This window comes from Dermacentor andersoni, chromosome 7, assembly GCF_023375885.2.
Source record: "Dermacentor andersoni chromosome 7, qqDerAnde1_hic_scaffold, whole genome shotgun sequence".
Lineage (NCBI taxonomy): Eukaryota > Metazoa > Arthropoda > Arachnida > Ixodida > Ixodidae > Dermacentor > Dermacentor andersoni.
In genome coordinates this window covers 166,575,678-166,595,867 of record NC_092820.1, presented here as the reverse complement: position 1 = coordinate 166,595,867, position 20,190 = coordinate 166,575,678, and the positions used below count along the sequence as shown (strand labels likewise).

Genomic DNA, 20,190 nt, shown 5'->3' with positions numbered 1-20,190 from the left:
CCAACCGCCTCATTCTGGGCGCTTCCTCTATATTGAATATTTCACATGTATGTCGCTGGTCATAATCATAGTCATGTACGACTCCACAAGCATGAAAACGAATAATTGCACGATAATGAACCATCCTCTTGTAAAAATAATTTTTTATGCGATGCACCATACTCCACAGTATTGCTTGTAACTACAATACTACTCTTTATGGCCACCGAAGTACATCTACAGGCGCCAAAGCCTTGAGCGTCTGCATGAAACACATAAAATTGCAGTAATTGTCCAGCGCTATTGTTCCACGGTGGCTGAGTAATTAGGGTGCCTAATGTACATATATGTCATGACATGGATTGAAATCCAAGTTGTGGCGGTTGCGCTCAAAGCTTTATTTATTTCTTTTTCGCGGTATGGCGATAGGGAAAACTGGAATAACGAGGGGGCTTAATGACGACAAAAGCACGTCGCTGACAATAACTGTCATCGTCAACGTAACAAAATTGACGGACGAATGCACAAGTTAAAGCCATTTTCGAGCACTGAACTGCTATCAAAGTAAAAATTTCATACTTAAAATTGACTGTTCGTGGGCAGACAACTGTGTTCTCTTGAGTGCCCATGTACTCAAGAGTACTCCTTGCGTGACCGGAAATTCACAGTGCTACCATTGCTTCAATCATATATAAAACGTCGCGGACGGGATGTACAGTACTGCAGTACTGATTTTCAGACCACTGCTGTTAAGAATGCAAACTACATGTTTCTTTATACCGACACTGTGCTATTTCTCAACATGCACATATGGGGTTCCTATCACGGTAAATAGAGATTAAACAAACACACAATGACTAACACCACATGACTGCGCTCAAGCGCAGTCACGTGGTTTATTTCATATTTCGTAGGCTTTCTTTAAACACCCAAAAAATAATCAGCGCGCAGCATGTACGTTGCCACAAAAAATTGCATCTTTCGTCTCTGAACCCCCTCTACCACACAACAAAACGCACTCGGCTCTAAAGTGAATATTAAATGTTTTGCATTACTCTTCTTAGTTAATTAACTAATTAAGCTGAATATAAAAATTCTCTAAGGAGCGCAATATGACGGCCAACCATGTACCGTTGATTTCATTCAACTGCGGCTAACCACGTTTTCTAAATCCTCGGTGCAAGTTACGGCAAACACCCTGTGCAGCGCCGCGAGTAGCGGCTGTGCCACTGGTTGCGGGGACCGGTGCCATGCCCCAATATATCGCGAAACCGATTAGAGCTGTGCTGGAATTTCGCATTAACGAGTATCGTAATCGTCGGTGAACTCTCTTTTATGCCTGATGTACGCATGTGCTAATTATGGGGGAGGTATGAACAGCAGTTGGCTTCACCGCCGTGTCAGTTATGTACTGCGAGCATCGTGCTTTCCAAATTAAGACGATGGGTCACTTGTGACTGTGTCTCCATTGTCACAGGAAGAAAGTCGCCGCCATAAATGAATCAAGCTCACATACCATGGAAGACCAATAAAGTTGCCAAATATATTCACCGTGTGAATTATTCAAAATAACAACCTGGTGTCATATTAACCTTGTTGCTCGCAGCATTTCCCAGTCTTTTATGCCCTGGCTGCTTCTTCTTCACATCAAGTCTTGAAAGGAAATTACAGCCTATCTCTCCTACCGCAGAAGTGGTATATGTTTATGACATACTTTCAATGTCAGGCTGTAAAGTCAATTACTTCGTCGTTCTCCGTGCCGGTACCCTGACTGGCAGCGGGTAGCCGAAAAAAGGCAGCTTCTTACTCGTTTTCTCTTTATACGGAATTAATTGTCTTGAAGACTTTCGCTATCCTTCATCTCACCTCAGCAGCAATGTGCCGGAGTTATCTCGATCGTCTTCTGCAAACTGGTTCTCCATATTGGGGAATGAAGGCCTAGCTCTTGGTAACATACAAACGGCTCGCAGTGTTGCTGACCTGTATTAGCGCGAGTATAATACTGCCACTCTGGCTGCCACAGGCTTCTCACCACTTTTTCTTCTCTATGGACATGAACCCTCTTCTACCCTCAACACCGCATTTCTATATGACCCAGACGCCTCTAAATTCTCCCCTCTTTCAGGAGTTCCTCGGCATGATGGAGAGTGTGGTCAGCTGCCTCGCTCATTCACGTCAGATGCCCAAGAAGGGCCTTGCAACAGATGTCCTGGTGAAAAGCGGCATGATAAGTTGACGTAACAGTTCATTTAATCAAAAACTGGTGATATATTATGATCGAAAAGTCTGCTGCACTTAAAACGCAATGCCTCACGACTTCAATGGTACGAGAGAGCGGAATGCCGATATTATAGTAATCCATAAGAAGGGAGATGCTAAAGAGTTGAACAATTATGGCCCATTACCTTGCTTTCCGTTGTGGGGATGCGTGACTCTCATGCCTCCCCTGATATGTTGTTTTCCCGCTAATCCGGCTTCGCCGCCTGGCTTTATGGCGGCAGTAGGTATACTTGCGTCTTACGAGAGATGGGGCGAGTGCTGCTCTGCTAACACCACTTAACGGCGAGGTTACTTGGGCGCAAAAAAGAGAAGGCTCTTCCTCTTTGGCTCGGATATGTCAAGCGGCGCGGGCGTCCTGCGCGTGCGCCGATCCATGCTTCTGCGAGACCGTCTGGTGAGGCCTACCCCGGAATGGACGAACACGATCGTTCGAATGCGCCACCGTTCGCGTGACCGTACGCGCGAACGACCAGGCGTTGGTGTCCAGCATGGGGCGAACTTATTCGCTCGCTATGCGGTCGCGGTGAATCGGACTTCCGCGATTTGTCGCGCTTCCATCGGCATGTTTTGTGGATAGCAACTCGGCTAGCAGGCATTAGTATATGAAAGGTGCGATAAATGCCCTTGTGATTGTTCGCGCTATTGTGTTGTCGTTCCTTTGTCCCAAGAGCACGGGCGAGAACCCCACACCGTATTTTATAAAGTATTCACCAAGATAATTTCCAATTCAATCAGGGCAACCCTTCAGTTAACCAAGGAGAAAGGTTAGCTTCAGGAAAGAAACTTCTACAATAAATCACGTCTATGTCATCACTCAGGCAATTGAGAAATCGGCGGAGTACAATCAATCTCTGATAGGGCTTTTATATGTTGTTAAAAGGCATTTGCTCCAGCAGAGATACCAGCAATCATGGAGGCTCGCTCGGCACTGTTTCTCATCAGGTCACCGAATATAAGCAGAATGTAATTCACACCTGTCCAGGGACGAAAACAAAAGGCTTCTTACCTTCAGTTGCAGAATAGTTCAGTTGACCACACTGAGAAAGGCACTCGGGTTTCCGGCAGCGGGTCCCATACTGCACTGCCTCTCCCGCATGCTATACTTTGTCCGTCGTATACTACGTGAACACTCGAATTCATTTGAAGTGTTTTGAACGTGCTGTAGATGAGTCTGCATCTCCTACAACTGCCTAAATATTTATTCAAATACTCAACACATCTAAACACAAGTTATAGCTTTGGGAATTAAGACGTCTCCGAGAAGCAGCCCCTTGCCTATAAACAGGTTCCATGCTGGCGTCCGCTAGCCGCTGTGGCCATGGCAGCATCGCCACGAAAGGCATTGTTGGTTCAACGTTATGATCGGATTGCTGGTAACAAAAAATGGGAAATTCGAGGTGAAGCGCTTAATATCTACTCACTTCTTGCTTTCGCGAGGTCCACTTCTGTGACTATAATCACGACGAGTACAAGTGCGACGGTGACTAACGCAACTTTCATTATTTCTTGCCTCGGCAGAATTCGCAGCCGAAATGACACATCTTCAAGTGGCTTTCACGCAACTCTGGTAAGCGCAATGGGTCTGTAACCACTGCTTACGACAGAAACATGCAGCTAAGAAGAGGCTGGCATTGTTATTCCGCAAGACACAATGCGACTGCGGCTGCTTTTTATTTTTCATTGACGTGGTCTGCGCGCTTCTCCTCTCCACCTTGACGGTGTCGGCTACCTTTGGCTCTAACACAGCCCGGAGGAACAAATGGCGATAGCTCATGCAGAGACAATCAGACGCGATTTTTTCAAGGCTCTACTGTTGCTCGAACGTAGTTATACCGTAAGCATCGCTAACACGAGCAGCTATTTCCGTAGAATTATAGGGTGAGCAACATAGCACCACAGCCAGAAGACGGACACCAAAAACAATGCGAAGGTTTGTGCGATCTCCCCGTAGTTCGATCTAGCAGGCGACAATGCCTATAAGTACAAACCACCGCGTTACTTATCCTCTATCTCCTAAGTTGACTGGGACCACTGCAGGTGCTCCTTTAGACACCCTGATCCTGTGACTCACGAACCGAAGTTATGGGCCTCGTTCTGGGGGCGGCCATGGGAACCTCAAGCAGAAGGCGGAGTGGCCGCAATTTGCTATGGCCTTGTGCTACAGTCGCTGCTATTGCGGTAGCCGATACGATGAAAACGTTTTTCCTTTTGCATGTTCTGTCCGCTGCGTTTATTTCTACCTTTCTTTAGTGTCGTACATAATATTCTGTCATTTATAAATTATATGAATGTATTGTGACATTTTCGCGTTAGCCACCCTTAACCGTAGCCTTTACGTTACGATCCCATAACTATCCTGCGAGTTTTTCTTTTTATATTGTTTACTTTGTGAAACTGGAGAAGACAATGAAGTGGAGCGATGCTTGCACGTTGGGTCCACCTTAAGTACATTTAAAGCGCAATTTCAACCGCTAGAGAGAACACATTTAAGATGCCTACTTTGATGGGACCCTTTAAAGCCATTTATTGAACTTGGAGAGTACGCCTATACAGCAATAGTTTTGCAGAGTGACGGCAGAATCCTTTTTCTCCCTGGTACGCAATATTTTTCTTTAATGTAAGTAACTATTCAACATTGCGTCATTGGTTGTTTAAATTTGGCAATTTCGTCATACAGCAAAGGGTAAAAGAATACTGAAATTACTCTAGTCAGTCCAAGGTAAACTGGTAGGATAAAAACAAACCTTGGCATTGGACCTTCCTTGTTTTCTTGCCTTGCGTACTCTCGAAAGGGCAAGAATGATTCATAGAAACACAGAAACATAGAAACACCGTGAACAACCCAGAGTGTCTTCCAAGGACTGATAATTCACATACTCGAGATCACCAATACTACCAAAAAATCTCATATGACGCGTCAGCCACATATCCGAACACACGTTTCATGTGTGTTTTGATAGCATCACAGTAGAAAAAGGCATATTGTACAAACGTCTCATGTGAGATTTTTTAGTCTTGACCGATCTTGCCTCTCTATTATCCTAGACAAACTTTCCTGAAAAATGAACACAGACTTATGCTATGGTGGTGTAGTGCTTCGGTTGTGCCTCACTGTAATTCTGAACAAAAAATGTTTTGTGACAGTTATAGAGCACCCGATTTGGAGCGGTGTCGTGGTTCAGACCTATATATATATTTGTTAGATTTATTTTATTCAGTTTTGTTTCCGAACCTGAAACGTTATGCACAAACATTTGCGATGGTACAGAAAGGGGAGCTGAAAGCGTGCATCAATGATGTTACAGTGACATCCCGATACTCAGCTGATAAATCCCTATGGCCGTAAAATTTTTGCAAGATACTTAGCACACAATAAAGTTCGGTTTTCTACATGGCACTCAAGAAAATTAAAGAACATGTGAAGTAGAATTCATATAAGAAAGGCACGACACAATATATTCTTTAATTTTGCGATGTCTTCTGTTTTCTTCTCCTTTCCGGAGTCAGGTCCTTTCCGCCCCAATGACGCTAGTCTGCATTCGCACACGATTCTACCTCAAATGACCAATGGTGTGGCACCTGGTGCAGCGGCGGAGTCCTCAAAGGGGCGTCTGATGGGAGCGTGCCTGCGGCATTTTAAAGAACAGAAAAACAGAGATCGATTTCTGCGACAGATAAGTGCTCCACCAAGTACAACAAGAAATGTGGAGCAGCTGCGGAACTTGAAGAGATGTAGTAGTTTCTCCACGGTTACAGACTTCATGCAGAAGCATCCAAACTACTCGCGTTTTTGATTCCGCGCTCTCAAAGCCAGAAATCTGCCCCTCATCAAGGCTCACATCCTTCACTTCACCGAGCTCACTGGGAGTAATACGAACCGCTTCTCTCGTGAGATGAAGAAAACACATAGCGGATATTAAACGTGCTTTCTAGCCGGCATGAGTCGATGATGATGTAGTGCCCACCCGACGCTCACTGGCCACCTCTTGCCAGCACGCCGTTCTTCGCTGCCCGTGAGCGAAACCTGAGAAGTAAGGCATGGTCTTTTTCGCTGTTGTGAAGGTCAACTATCTATTGATAAACTCTCAGGATTTATGTACCTTTGCATTCTTAATATTTGTTGCTTTAGTGATGCGACTATTCATGTAGATTTGACATCATGGAATTTACTTATGGTGGCATGAAGGGTACTATCATCATCAGTATATTATTATTATTGTTGTTGTTGTTAGTAGTAGTAGTAGCATTAATATTATTATTATATGGTTGTGTTCATTTAATTATTGACTTATTGATTTCAGTTCGCCTGAGCATAAACTGGTGAGGAAAGCGAGAGCAGGCTAAACGCATTGCAATGTTCTGACTTAAGTCCACCATCCCATAAAATGGAAAAACAGCTGCAGTGCGGGGGCTAAACACAAACATCAATACACAGCAAACGTATAACATTGCCACAGATGCAAATAAAAACAATGAAAACTGCATCACACTAATAATTTACTCAACAATTTGTGCACACTTTTGGCATCGCAAACATCTGACGTATTCTTAAATGATAATTTCAATATTTCTGGTTACGAGTCCAATGTGTGCGCCAATACATGTGTTAGATTTTTGAGTCCGTATTTTGGCCGAGATTTAGAGACGTGATACAGTCGACGCCTGAAGGGACAACTTGAAGGGCTTGTAAGATAGTGAGTTCCAAATGTGCGCTTGTTTTCAGTGATCAGTTGGAGGCCTTATGCAGATAGCAATTAAAATTCTCTTATTGAAGAATTCCGTGATACTAAGTAATTCATAATAAAGAAGATTTTCACTTTATTTCCTGAATGAAAGGTTTTCTATTGCTCTCACAGCTATATTTTGCGACATAAGCATTTTCGTAAGGTTCGTCAACGTTGTTGAAGTCCGCACTAGAGGGCACCAATGTATACGTGAGAAGACTAAGGAAATATAGAGTTGCGATTTGCACCACGGGGGTATAAGCATGCGAAATCTATTGATAAGACCGACATACTATTACATACTATTAGTGTATAAGTAAGCTGTGTGTCCAGACGAAAGTAGGTGCTCCTCAAAAATATACCCCTTAGAAATTTAGTATAAGTAACACGGGTTAGGGAGGTCCGGGTCAAAAAACAAGGCAAAACCCATAGAAACAGGCTTATTCTTAGCTCTTAACATTATATGTTTCTCATTGACAGCGTTCAATTCCAACTGACTTGTCCTTAGCGAGATTGAAATTTCTAACGGCATTTTCAATGTCCTGCAATATACACGAATCTGTTCTAGTAAAAATAGGTCAGAACAAACCTGAAGTACACTATAAATGGAACCTCCTTGGTAACTTTCTGACATGGGCAATTCCTGATAGGTATTTGAACAATAAATTCAAAAACACCTTCCATTTTGAAGAGGCGGGCATAGAACCTCAGATGTTAGGTAACGCTATGTGAGTGTGACAAATTATGTTTATTTATCACTCAAAACAATATCTGTCGTTTGATCCACGTGGTATTCAAGTAATATGTGTTCCACTGTCTCTAAGATGCGACACCAAAGTAGGGTTCAGGGGTACGGCCTAGGCGATACAGATAATATTTCGTCAATGCTACGCTCAGTCGAGACCGATGATATAATGTCTCTGATTGATGAGGAAGTAGTTGTGGAATCCTCCGTCTTTCCCCGTGGTAAATGAATCGAAGGAAGTTATCTTGGGGAACGACAGACTTCAGAGGCAATTCCTTTTTTTGTAGGTGTACTTTCTACCATGTTCGAAGCGTTGGATTTTCTCAAAAATATTCTTATAAAATTTTTGTATTGACCTCGAACTAGCGGAAAACATACCATCACATGGTTCGTGCAACAGAGATTTGAAATTAAAAAGACTTTGGCAATAAGTGGCATATTCGTAATTATTGTTATGTTATTAGGAATATTGTTGAGCAAAGTGAGAATAAGATTAAAGCAGGCGCAAACGTTTCGACAAGTGGACCTGTCTTTTTCAAGGCAGCATATGCTCTTCTCTGCAGAGTATATATTCGTAAGGTTCTTATAAAGGGGAGAGAAGGTAACCCGGGTAGGTGGGGCGACGATGGAGGGTGTGTTAGCGGCGAGGGGGCAGAATTTAAAAGAAGGGTGTGCTACTCAACGTCGGAGGTGGAAAGTCTGTTAGCACCCAGTGCACCAGGCCCATCAAGTCCCAGCGAACGCAAGCTCCGAATATTATAGATAGTATAGAAGTTCTGTCAGCTGTAGTGTCCTCTCAGTATACGGCGTAAATTTCCCGAGCTGCTATCTGACTTGAGCGAAAAGCGAAGTAAAGAAAGTGTCAAAACGGGTATTTCTTGCCGCCTGGAGAACTGTATCTGTAGGGGCCGAATAAGATGGAAAAATTTAGTTATGCGGAAAATATGACAAGAAGCATGTAAACAAATCGATTTTAAACGATATGTATAATTGACAAAGAAGCTAACAAATGAGACAAAAAGAGCAAATAAAGAAAGGCGGGAGCTTATTGCTCAATGTGCGACATCATAATTGGTCATCAGCAGTCGATTTGTGATGTGGATTTTAAGAAACGAAAGTTTCGTTTTCATTATCACCGGGTATAATAAATGGCATGCCGCCAAATATTACGAATCATATTTCGAAATTCTATCAATATAAACTGATTTAGTGTCGCTTTTGATGTCCCTTTAACATGGTCTTCTTTCTTTTTTTTTTTTTTTGTGCTGAGCCGTAAGCACGGCACAACGGCTTCTCTGGCATGCGCGTACCTCTTCATGGGAACTCTGAGAGGCGCTGCACACCTGCATACCAGAAATGTACTTTTACCCACTATGTTATGCGCAAATTATATATAAGATATACGTACCTGTAGTTCCTACACGCTGCGCGTGTGATACAGCATACGTACCTTTACACGCTTGACACTTCACTTGTTCCTGTGCCACTGTCAGGCTGTACGTCACCTACGGAGCAGGCAATTCACAGAACAAGCTTGTTGCGAGAAGCAATCAAAAATAAACTTTGATGCTGTATTTGTGCGAACGCAAGTCTCTGGTCATTACTACGTAACAATATTGCAAGAACAGAGCTTCAACGCAGACGACAAAACAATGAGACAAGTACTTGACCTTGTTGTTACCACCCTGTTATTGGGTTACAAAGAACTTATTGAGAGCTAACAGAACTTAAGCCATGGGACACTGCACGCACGTGTGCTTCCACGCAAAACTATTTTTTTTTACTTTCTTTTGACGATGTTAGTGCTAGTGTTGAAGCCATCTACCTTTTATTTCTGTTCATAGCCACCCTCGATTGTGATGCCTTAGCTCTATTATTTAATGTTTCTTGGTGCAGAATCTAAAGAGCTCCCATTTGATTCACTTGCATATATGGTATTGATTAAACCATAATAAATGCAAGGGCATTCGCACTGCAATCATAGTGGCAGTTAGCTCACAAGGCTTACAGTTTTGAACACTTAATATCTGGGAGAAATGCAATAAAGCAATAGCAGTTGATCACTGCACAAAACAACTTTTGTTACATCAAAATGTCAGAAAACAGACGATGCCATAATGCCAAATACATATCCCCGGGCATAATAACTGTCGAAAACTCTTAGTTTAAATTCTTGGGAATAACTTAGCGAATATAGAACCCGCGCCGGCCTATTTTGGTAAACACGATTAAGATACATGCACATCTTAGCAATATGTAGCACGAATTGAGTAGCACAAGGCTGTATAGGGAGTTTTTCTTGTTGCTCTACAATTTTGTCATTCACACGTTTCATCTAAATATAATATTCGAGAAGCTGGTTAGTTAACTATGACTAATTATGAAGTTAGGCGGAATACAAAAAAAGCAGTCTGAGTATCTCCAAGCGACGGCAAACAACATTGCCTTGGTTATGTCCAGCTACGTGGCATTTGCATATTTTTAAGTCTTGGTGCATGATAGTTGGGATATCCTGTATAGCTCATGCTACTTGTATGTATTAAGATGAGTGAAAAAATTTTATTCAACCAGGAGAACGAGAACCCTAGGGACCCGCGCCTTATTCAAAAACCGAATATTTAGTGTTGTTTATTCGGAGATCGCACTTTCTTTATTCCCATTCATATTGGCCACTTCTTTTTACAGCCCAAGTGCGCGAAAGAAATCAGGCTCCTCCGAAATCTTTAAAAGTTGGAATTACGCAAAGCATGTATTTTCAAGCAGAGCTTGCAACAGATCATCAAAACAAGTGTGTGCTTTCATCGTTCAAACACTATGATCGGACATGCGTCAAATTTTGCATAGTGTGTGCGTTGCACTACTGGCTCCATACAAGGTGATTAAAAATGCTGCCTTGACTCACAGATATATGCAATTTATTTCGCTTCTGTTCATTCAGCATGATCTGCTTCCACATCGTCCTTGGTTTATTGCATGAAATTTGTTCCAAGCCCTCTCAAGTTTTCATGCAGAAACAATGACACATGTACGTATCTGAACTAGTGACACAGTGCCTATGGAATTATACTTCGCAATAATTTTTATTATTACAAGACCTACTTCTGTTCTCATCCCAAGTGTATAACTTCTCAAAACTGAAAAATCATCACACGGCATTAAAATTTCCCACGATACCTCTCGTTTTCCAGAAGCCTTGCAAAACATTACGCATATCACTGCCGGTTTTACGGAGAAACGCCTGTGGGACGTACCTGACGTAATATATATATATCATATCTGCGGTCATATTATTGGTGGCAGGCTGATTAGTTCTAGCAAACTATTCCTTCTCCGAACCTCGCGAAATGAAGTCGCGTGGTATTTAATCGAAGCTGCCACATATTGTGCCGACAGACCATGCGACCAACCGAATTATATATTATATAATATTACAACTTTAAGCTGTTGCTATATTTGGGAATGCATGACGCGATGGCCTTCTTTTTTGACCACCAAATAACACTGTCATTATAAACGAGTTTTGCGCCAAAACCACGCACACAAGAAAGGAGACAACACGGGCGCTTGTTGTCTACTTGCTTGTGTGTGTGGTTTTGGCGCAAAACTACTATTATGTTGGATAACCAACCAACGCAGCAGTACACTCTTCTAAAATAACACTGCTATCGTAGCTATCAGTATATATATACAACCACCAATTTTCTTGCAATTATATATGCTGTAATGTAGCGCTGGCAGCGACCGTAAATACAGGGTGGAAAATTCGCCTTAAGAACTGGGTGATATGTAGAGAAATACTTGCAGCCCGAGAAAATTAAAGGTACGCTCGATCATGGCGCAAAATGCGGCCGTGTGACGTCATTCTGAGTGCAGGGAAATGTTAGCTGCATTATCGAAGATAAAGAAGAACCTGAATATCAACCGAAAAGATCAACTATGAAGACATAGTTAAAGTTTTTTTTTGGTGTGAGACTTTGCATAGGTGTACAGTTCTCCTACAAAGAATGGTGCATTACAGACAAAAATTTTAATCGAGCAACCACATCAACTGCATCAAGTGTCATGCTGAACTTTTGTCATTCTCATTTCGATTCACTGGTCCCGTTTTCTTTGTACACTGTAGCAGAAGAATGCTATTCGTGCAGACAATTTAAATTAGCGTGTGTTCGATGTGTGTGAATAGGCACAGAGAACATGTAAGCGATAAGGGTCCCGTTATTACAGCACTGGAATATGGACCTGATCGAATGACGAAGGTCCTTTTCAAGACAGCCTTGGTGCTTTTCCTAACTCGTCTCACCCCTGAGCCGACACTCGCATATCTGCACCTGAGCTCAGCCTTCTTGCGTTGCAATATTGGCTATGGAAGTGTAAGACGCACTATTACTCACCTCCACCTTCTGCGGCGTTGGCATCCGCTCCGCCACCTCCACTAGCGTCTTCATTACGAGAACATAAAAAGGGCTGCAATTAATTACAAACCTTCGAACGCCACAAGCACCTAAGCCCAGACGAGAATCATGCATTACTCTCACAAAGGCTGGTAAACGCTGCCGTAACTTGACTTAGAGTTGCACTTGCGTAGTGTCGGCAGCCACATTAGCATTACGTGGTTGTGCCAGAGCAGCGGTTCACTTAAAAAAATCCTAGCACAGGCTCGGCAGGATACTTGCCAACTTAATAGCAAAATCTAGACAGATTAGTCATTCTTTTCTCTTCGGTATCTATCTTAGACGCATTTTAGACGAGCCGCATAGCAATATCAATATTCTACTCACTCTCTAATTAAGCTAGAAGTGCATATAAGGGTACATAGGCAGGTGTCAAGACTACCCATAAAACATTACTTTAAATGATTGTTCTAGCATGCTTGTCTTTAGCAAATTACTCACCGGCTTTCACACCTGTAGTCATTTTCCCTACATATCTCAGTCATCTTATAAACACAAAGCTACGTCGCATGAAAGTAGGCTATTCTACCCGTGATAACTGTATCAACGCGGCCACTTTGCATTAACGAATGCTTATTTCCTATTTGATTGAATGTTGATAAGCATGTGCGACTCTTAGAAACGACGGCTGTTTCCCAACTATTCCGGGTGAAGAAAGGCCCCAATGCAGAAATCCCTTGAGCTCATGTGGTAAATTTTTAAACCTTCACAATTGAATTAGTTATAACATGGTGTTTCCACTGCAACTAATACTCAGGCAGTTCTAAAAATTACGCGGACAAGCAGATGGGCTTGATAAGCGTCAGCAATGACAAGCTACGTACAGTAAAATCAGCGTAAACTTAGCGATCATCCCAACAGCAACGTTACTTGCAGCTATGGAATATTGATATTTTGATAGGGAGAAACGTTTATGCACACACCTGGCAAACCGTCATAATAATAATCACTTGAAAATATTGAATATCCTACATTTCTACTTCCTTATGATACACTTGATGGCACGCACAGTCTATACTTGAGATATTTCCCAATAATGTTGTAACGGCAATGGTCTCCTACTGGAACCTGCGGTTGCCTAATTGATTTTGACTGCTGGCTGATTTGTTGCTGCAGTGTAAGAGAATGTGTCGTATAACTTCGTCGAATGCGTCATAATAGCAGATCGGCACATTAGTTTTTTGCCTTTTCTACGGGAGGCACTTTCTCCCCATGCAAGCTTATATCCTATGTATGGCTGTCTTGTTTTCGTGGCGGTCCTTATTCGACAAACTGGAATTTTTACTTGTATATCCGCGAGGCTTAATGTGTATTCGACTACAAACCAAGTCGCTGTTGCGATTCGCAAGCACATTCTCTTTATTTAGCAGCGCACACCGCTTTCTGAGAAAAATGGCGGTGAAGATTCTACTCTTGTATATGTCAGGTGTTTCATTGCACATGTAGTACCCTTCATTTAAAATAAATATTGCCTTGGGATCCGATAGAGCACAATATTATGCTAATGTTCAGCGTTGAGGCGAGAAGTTTGACATCTCTCATAACAAAGTGCCTTTCGATGTTCAAAATATGGTAATTTTTACGGAAAGTATGGCGACATAAGTAAAGCTGATGTTTGTAAACGCATAAACGTAAGCGCAGAGAAAATGACGTAATGTTGTGGCATAGTGGATGAAGTAATGTGAGGCAAGTTTGAATGGTCGCTGTTCTCTGTACGATTGGACAGGAACACCACTGTAGACGTTTGAGCGCTCCATGACCCATATTTGGGTACCTGAATAAGATCTTGGAACACTGAGTAAATATGGCATAATGCTAAATATTTGGCTAGTCTTCATGAGCTGGTGAATCTGCAAGCAATTTTCGATAGAGAGGCAAACATATTTTGAATGTCGAGAAGCCACGAAGCACGTCAAATGTCTACACGACAATCACTCAGGAAGTCGTGCAGCACGTTGTTGGCTCCAGGCGGATCAAGCCTTCAGAGGCATCCCAGTGATTGCTCCTCTCGAGGGTCTTCTTGCAGAAAAGTTTGGGAAGTGGAAAAACTGTAATTATGTCATATAAATCGTCACTATTCAAAAGAACAATGCGAAACAATTTGATAGGCCAACGCGAACGGCGAAGCAGAACTGGACGCTAGCCAGCAGCCCGTGAGCCATCCCGTGATGCCGTACCACTTGGCCAACCCGACAACTCAATGCCGTAGAGTGAGTCTGCCCAGTAATGCCGGTCATATGTTACGTCCACATTAGTTAAGAGATAAGGTTTTTGGGATACTTCCCTCGTGAGCGTACAGTGGGCTCACGGAAACATGGAGTTTTGACCTGGCACTGTTTCAGGTGGCGGTATGTCTGTGTGTCAGAACGCATACACAGCGGCGCTGAATGTTTGTCAGGGGCAAGTGTGTTATACTTACTGGCACGAACTTTAAAACAAAGAACTTTACTTTGTTCTAAATTAATTCTTTTACCACAATGGAGTATGTCTTTCAAGGGCCACGCAATTTCAGTGGTCACAGACACCCGGTGAAAGAATAAAAATTCCGGCCGAAAGCATCTCAGGATGACTATCGGCGCTAATGCGACTAGCGTTGAAGCAATCTAACAGCATGTCGCATGGTCACCGCTGAAACGTATCACGTATGAGGCGTCTATCGCAGCCGGACTTCTCTCTGGAGCTTGCCTTCATCGATGAGTGGCTCACATCCAGTGACGCAAATTACCGACAAAGAGGTTCATTGAAAAAGCGGCACATGCCTTGAGGCACATACCACGAGGCACATACCTGACGTCACATATCGTATGACCCAAGCTATCGTGAAAGGAAAACGGTTTGATCAGGAATAGATCAAGGCATAGATGGATATATACTGCAAAGTTCGTATCATGAATGGGATTATCAAAGTAAAAATTGGCAAAGGAATTACAAAAAAAAAACTAAATTACGTCTCTAAAACAAAAGCTTTAGTTAGGAGTGAAGGTGCAGTGCCATAGCCCAACATCGCGCTTCTGCCTATAGACAACAGTACCAAACCCTTGTCAGGTCCTTATGTGATATTACAAAAGAACTAATTTAATGAAACTCAGGCGTACTCACCTGGAGCGGCACCGGAGTCTTCCGCTCCAACAGCTGCTTTCGTTATCTTGACTGCAGCGTCGGCCACTAAACAAATGTGCATCGGATGTAATGAACATAATTCGTTTATAATGCATGTTAATTCATACACATCGCGTGCTCACTAAGTGGTTAACAATAACCGAAATAAGTGAGTGCTGAAATCATCTTCCCTCGACACTGACTGCGCCGTGCAATATGCTAGGAATTGTGGCCATCTTATTTTTAAGGGTGTCCAGTTGAGACCTTACCTCACATTTTCGCCAAATAGAGTATTATCAGATTTGAACCAAAGGTAATACAAGCGACATTCTTCCATTTCCCGCAATCAGTGTACTTTGGCTGCTCCAGCACCTCGATACAAGTATACATGCTTCCCTGCTCTAATTTCCACCTATTGTATTTAGATCAACTCAGAGGACCTAGACATTCTATGCAAGAAAAGCTATGCGGCCATCGGAATATTCATAGTTGTCGAGCTCGTTGTGTTATACAGTATAGGCTAATGCATGAGGTACGTTAGGCTCGCTAATGAAGTCGAACTAGGTTGCCTGTAATCCTCGCGACACCTTCAATCTAGAACATTCTGTTGACGTCGCAGGTTTGTGCGACGAAATTTCGGCCATAAAGCCTAATTCATGCATAGCTTGTTGAAGTGAGCTGCAATCAGCGATAAATGCACTTGGTCAAGCAACTAAAGACCGCCTATTATAACTTCAAGCACTGAGCCCTGCTCGCACCTGAAAGTGACTTCTTCGAAACCTCATGAGCAGCACCTAAGTAAACATCAGTGTTGAAACGATGGGTTTGATGACTATGGGTATGTGTTTCGTCCTCTCGAGTTTGCGGCTGGAAGGTGTTGGTGAATAGTCATATATACTTAGGAATCGCAGGACGTAGAGGCCGATTCATTCAATTAAGAAAGCAAGCAAGATAACACCATGACCCGTATTCACAAAATGCTTCTTACGCCAGAACTGTTTGTAAGAACAGAGTCCAGCCAATCGTGACGCATTACATATTATTACCCAAGACGGCCGGCCAATGGCCTCTGAGTTTCACAGAAACAGTGAAAGAAGACAGAAAGAGGTTTGCATTAAAATGTGTATTGCCCATGGAACAAGAGTACCTTCCAGCGCATCTCGACAAGAGATACACGCTACGGATCCCCTCAAGCTCACGCCGCCACCACCAGTGAAAATAGGAAGAAACCTGACAGAGCATTGTAACAGACCAGAGCGTTCAAACCTTCAGGTTCCACAAAGCTTTCGCGAAACATCACGTCTAGAAGTTGGCGTTCGGTGACTACCGCGCCTCGGAACTTCGTTGCACGAAAGTCTCTTTAGCAGAGAAAGCCTGAGTACGCGTATCGGGAAAGAGCCAAAAACATGTTAGGCGCTTCAAATCGGGAGCAAGAGTAAAAAAAGATCCAGTCGGTTTACAAAAATATGGCGCAGATTTGTTACAGTGACGATATTGAAATATTTAAGCTGCATTCGTTGCTTTGTTGCGTAATTTCGTAGAGAAGAAAGCTGAGCGGTGCATCTGTAGCGCAACTGCAGATGACCGGGCACGTATACGCCGGATCTTTATTGTGCTGTCCGGTGTTGAGAAACGTCGCGCAATGACGTACTTTCTCCGAAACCCAAGATTGCGGGATACGTCATGAAAAATGCCTTCTGCGATTCAACTTTCCTATTCAAAGCAAGCTTAGTCGTGTTGAGTTGCTAAGGGGCTCTCGCTCTCTCTCTTTCTCTCTCTCTCTCTCTCTGTGATAATGGCAGAATACATTTATCGCGCGTTGATTCTGCTGCTACTTCTTAGGTGTCGAAGTCGAAAAGAAATATCCAGGCTCCGGTGTTGAGTCGGCTATGCAAGAGCTGCTGGAAGGCGAAAACGAAGTACCTTTTATGGCCTTAACTCTTTAACTGTTCGTAAAAAAACTTTGGTGGCTACATTGGTCCCACAGACGACAGAATCAGTTTCATTCAATGTGGGCTCACTAGTCCTGGCCAGAGTGCCACACCGGCTGCACATTTTGAAAAAGCTGTAAACAGTATATCTGGCGGTATGATTGCAGTAGGAACAGTTTGATTTGGGCGAGGTGGTTCATCTTGAAAGTATACTGAAGCAACGCGATGTGAACGTTATTGTCGTGAATGTCTTTCTCCTCTTCGCATCCCGCTGCCTCAATATACATTGAAGTATAACTTAACTTTGTGCTAAACTAAGTAAAATTTTAAATCAAGGCAAGAGCATTCAAATTGTCATTTATGGACTGCTGAAAAGCCGCACTAGAACTCCCGGAAGGCAGCGCTAATTTGGTATGGAGGTGTTATGGTAAGTAAGACTTACCATAACGATAACGTGTTTGAAACAAATTATCGCCTTGGACGAGACGCTAGAGGTGCGGCAAGAAGTATCATCGCACGGCGGATAACTTCAAGAAGAAATGCACACAAGCTCAAAGATTCCAGGCTATTACTCGTAGAAATATATTCTAAGACGATGTGGAACAAAACAAATTGTTTATGTCAGTACACAAGAGCAATTTTAAAACAAAAGTCGGACATGTTGTTAGATTTCTTTTATGATGAGTTGATCATTGATGGGAGAACAACCACATGGGATAGCGATGAGTGCGACATCACATGATTAAGGGTTTGCGACATTTACGAAAGAAAAACGAACTTCGCAATCAATAAAGGGAAGAACAAAGTCGACAAATGTAGCTATAATACCAGTAAACGATAATACTGCCGCCGACTCTGGATCTAATTGACTTCACGCAAAAGTGCCGGGCTTAGAAGTGTTCCTGATTTGTTTTGAAGTATATCGGAAAGATGAATCAATACACGTTCTTAGCGTATTCCTTTTTCCTTTTTTAAAGGTTCCCTCGTACGTGTTCCACGAAAGCGCTATCGTTAAAACGTCAACTGACTCTATTTTGTGGTGATTATCATGCTCCCAAAGTTGTAATTTTCTTGATGGCACTATTTGTCATCCTCCCGTTTTTGCATTGAGCTCCATATGTCATATGAATACTGTTGAACGTGGCTTCCCGAAATACTGCGTCGTTCTTGCTGGTGAATTAGGCTTCCGAATGCTATGTGCAATAACGGCATATGTGTTTTGAGTTTAGGTCACATACTTATTATGAATCGAGTACATTGACCGATGTGCGTAGCTTGATAAAATATTTTGGCAGTTTACTTGAGGCATTAACACTCCTGATTTGTTTTGCGAATTTCCTGAAAGTATAGGTGCTGTGTGCGTAATCCAAGGTATTAGCGACTCAATGCTGTCGTCTGAAAATTATGTAAAATACAACTAAAACACAGGTATGCAGTCCAGACGAGCTTCTCCTTTTGGTCAAAACAAAGTGTGAGTAAATATCAACACAATGGGAAAATCAGATTTTGTCTTTTGAAAACTGGTGATGGCAGAAGGATTGAAGGATTCTCTTCAATATTTAACGACCGAGTTACCTATCTCATCTAACTTCATGTTCCAAGAATCGCGAGCAGTCAGGTGAACGAGAAACACTGGAATAAGGAACCGCTTTATAACCCAACTGCAACATGTAAGAGGGCTTAGTAATAGCACTGCTTAGGTACCCTTGATTATGCTTTCATCAAGCTCAGTGACCTAATAACGCTAAAAAAGCAAATAATTTAATAGTAGAAGCTAGGCAAAAAACTCAGTGCCCTTCCACTCTGTGAAGAAGGATGACCGGCTAAGCTGTGTGTGCGGCCACTTAATGACGAAATTCACCTCCGTCGCAGGCCAGCCCGGCAGTGCACTATCTTCGGGATCGGCCCACGTATGGGAAGTTTTGTGTCTATACACGCACAGGATCCTGGGGGAGCTAGCATTTAACAGCTTCGCTGTAAACATTTTTTGAAACCTTTAATTTTGACTGCCCTAAAGAATAATTCTTAGAAGTATAGTTACTTCCTGACGCAGCACCACAAAAAAGTGCACATGCACACGAAGAAAAGACGGACGAGGACGAGCCAACTGTTCATTTCAATCGACACAGCGTCCGTTTTTATAAAGCGAGCCACGTACCAGTGTTACGCTCCCTTCACCATGAGAAGGTGATAAAGACTAATGTAAAAAAAGTGAACAATACTGCTACGTCCTTTAGACAACAGTGTTCAAGAGGTCCAGCATTGCACTGTGCAAAGGAATAGACGATCTGTTTATACAGATAAGTGTATTCTTGTGCATAAAGAATGCTTCTTTAGGAGCATTCTTTGTCCACAAGAATTCACCTACCTGTATAACGGAAGCGTCGATTCTTAGAAGTATTCCTTATGCACAAAAATTCACCTATCAGTGTAATTAAGCGAAGCGGGTATTCTTTCGCACAGTGCCGAGCAGTACTTCTTCAACTCCGTTGTCTGAAGCAGGTAGCAGTATTGTTGGCTTTTTTAGATTAGTCTTTATCACCTTCGCATGGGGAAGGGAGCGTAACTCTGATGCGTGGCTCACTTTATAAGATCGGAGGGTGTGTCGATTGAAATGAACAATTTGTAGGAGCACATCGTCCTCGTCTGTCACGTCGTCTTCGTCTGTATGCGTACTTTTTTTGCACTATATCTAGAAGTAACTCTGCTAGACCAACTAGCCCAACAGGAGGTCCTTCTTAAAAGCATAGTGAACACTTTTGTAAAGAGAAGACAAGCCACAAAATTTACTTCAACGACGGTTTGGAAGTTACTGATGATCACGATAAAGCTAGCGTCTTCAACGGGCGGTTCTAACTGGGTTACCTACTTTACATGTAGGCTATGGCTGAATGTCCGCGAGCGTATTATTCGCCTAAGGCACCGATCGAGAATGTTTTTAAAGGTACACAAAGTGGTAGGGTGGATTGATGAGACTCAAC

The 20,190-nt window shown here is 42.7% G+C and overlaps 2 protein-coding genes and 1 long non-coding RNA gene across 4 annotated transcripts in view; 1 reads left to right on the top strand and 2 right to left on the bottom strand.

Moving 5' to 3' along the window:
* The window catches only part of LOC126533105 (uncharacterized), a 43,439-nt gene extending 37,140 nt beyond the window's left edge, over window positions 1-6,299 (bottom strand). Inside the window, exons 1-2 of the mRNA XM_072289274.1 lie at window positions 6,225-6,299; window positions 3,266-3,356 (exon numbers count right to left, since the gene is read on the bottom strand). Of these exons, the coding sequence (XP_072145375.1) occupies window positions 3,266-3,356; window positions 6,225-6,299 (166 nt within the window). The remainder of the gene's footprint in view (window positions 1-3,265; window positions 3,357-6,224) is intronic.
* The window catches only part of LOC129385288 (uncharacterized), a 482,098-nt gene that overhangs the window by 362,048 nt on the left and 99,860 nt on the right, over window positions 1-20,190 (top strand). The window lies entirely within an intron of this gene.
* Window positions 5,689-20,190, bottom strand: part of LOC126533109 (uncharacterized) — a 43,005-nt gene continuing 28,503 nt past the window's right edge. The window contains exons 11-14 of the mRNA XM_050180372.3: window positions 15,279-15,344; window positions 12,120-12,167; window positions 9,179-9,233; window positions 5,689-5,885 (exon numbers count right to left, since the gene is read on the bottom strand). Of these exons, the coding sequence (XP_050036329.1) occupies window positions 9,181-9,233; window positions 12,120-12,167; window positions 15,279-15,344 (167 nt within the window). The 3' untranslated portion in view covers window positions 5,689-5,885; window positions 9,179-9,180. The remainder of the gene's footprint in view (window positions 5,886-9,178; window positions 9,234-12,119; window positions 12,168-15,278; window positions 15,345-20,190) is intronic.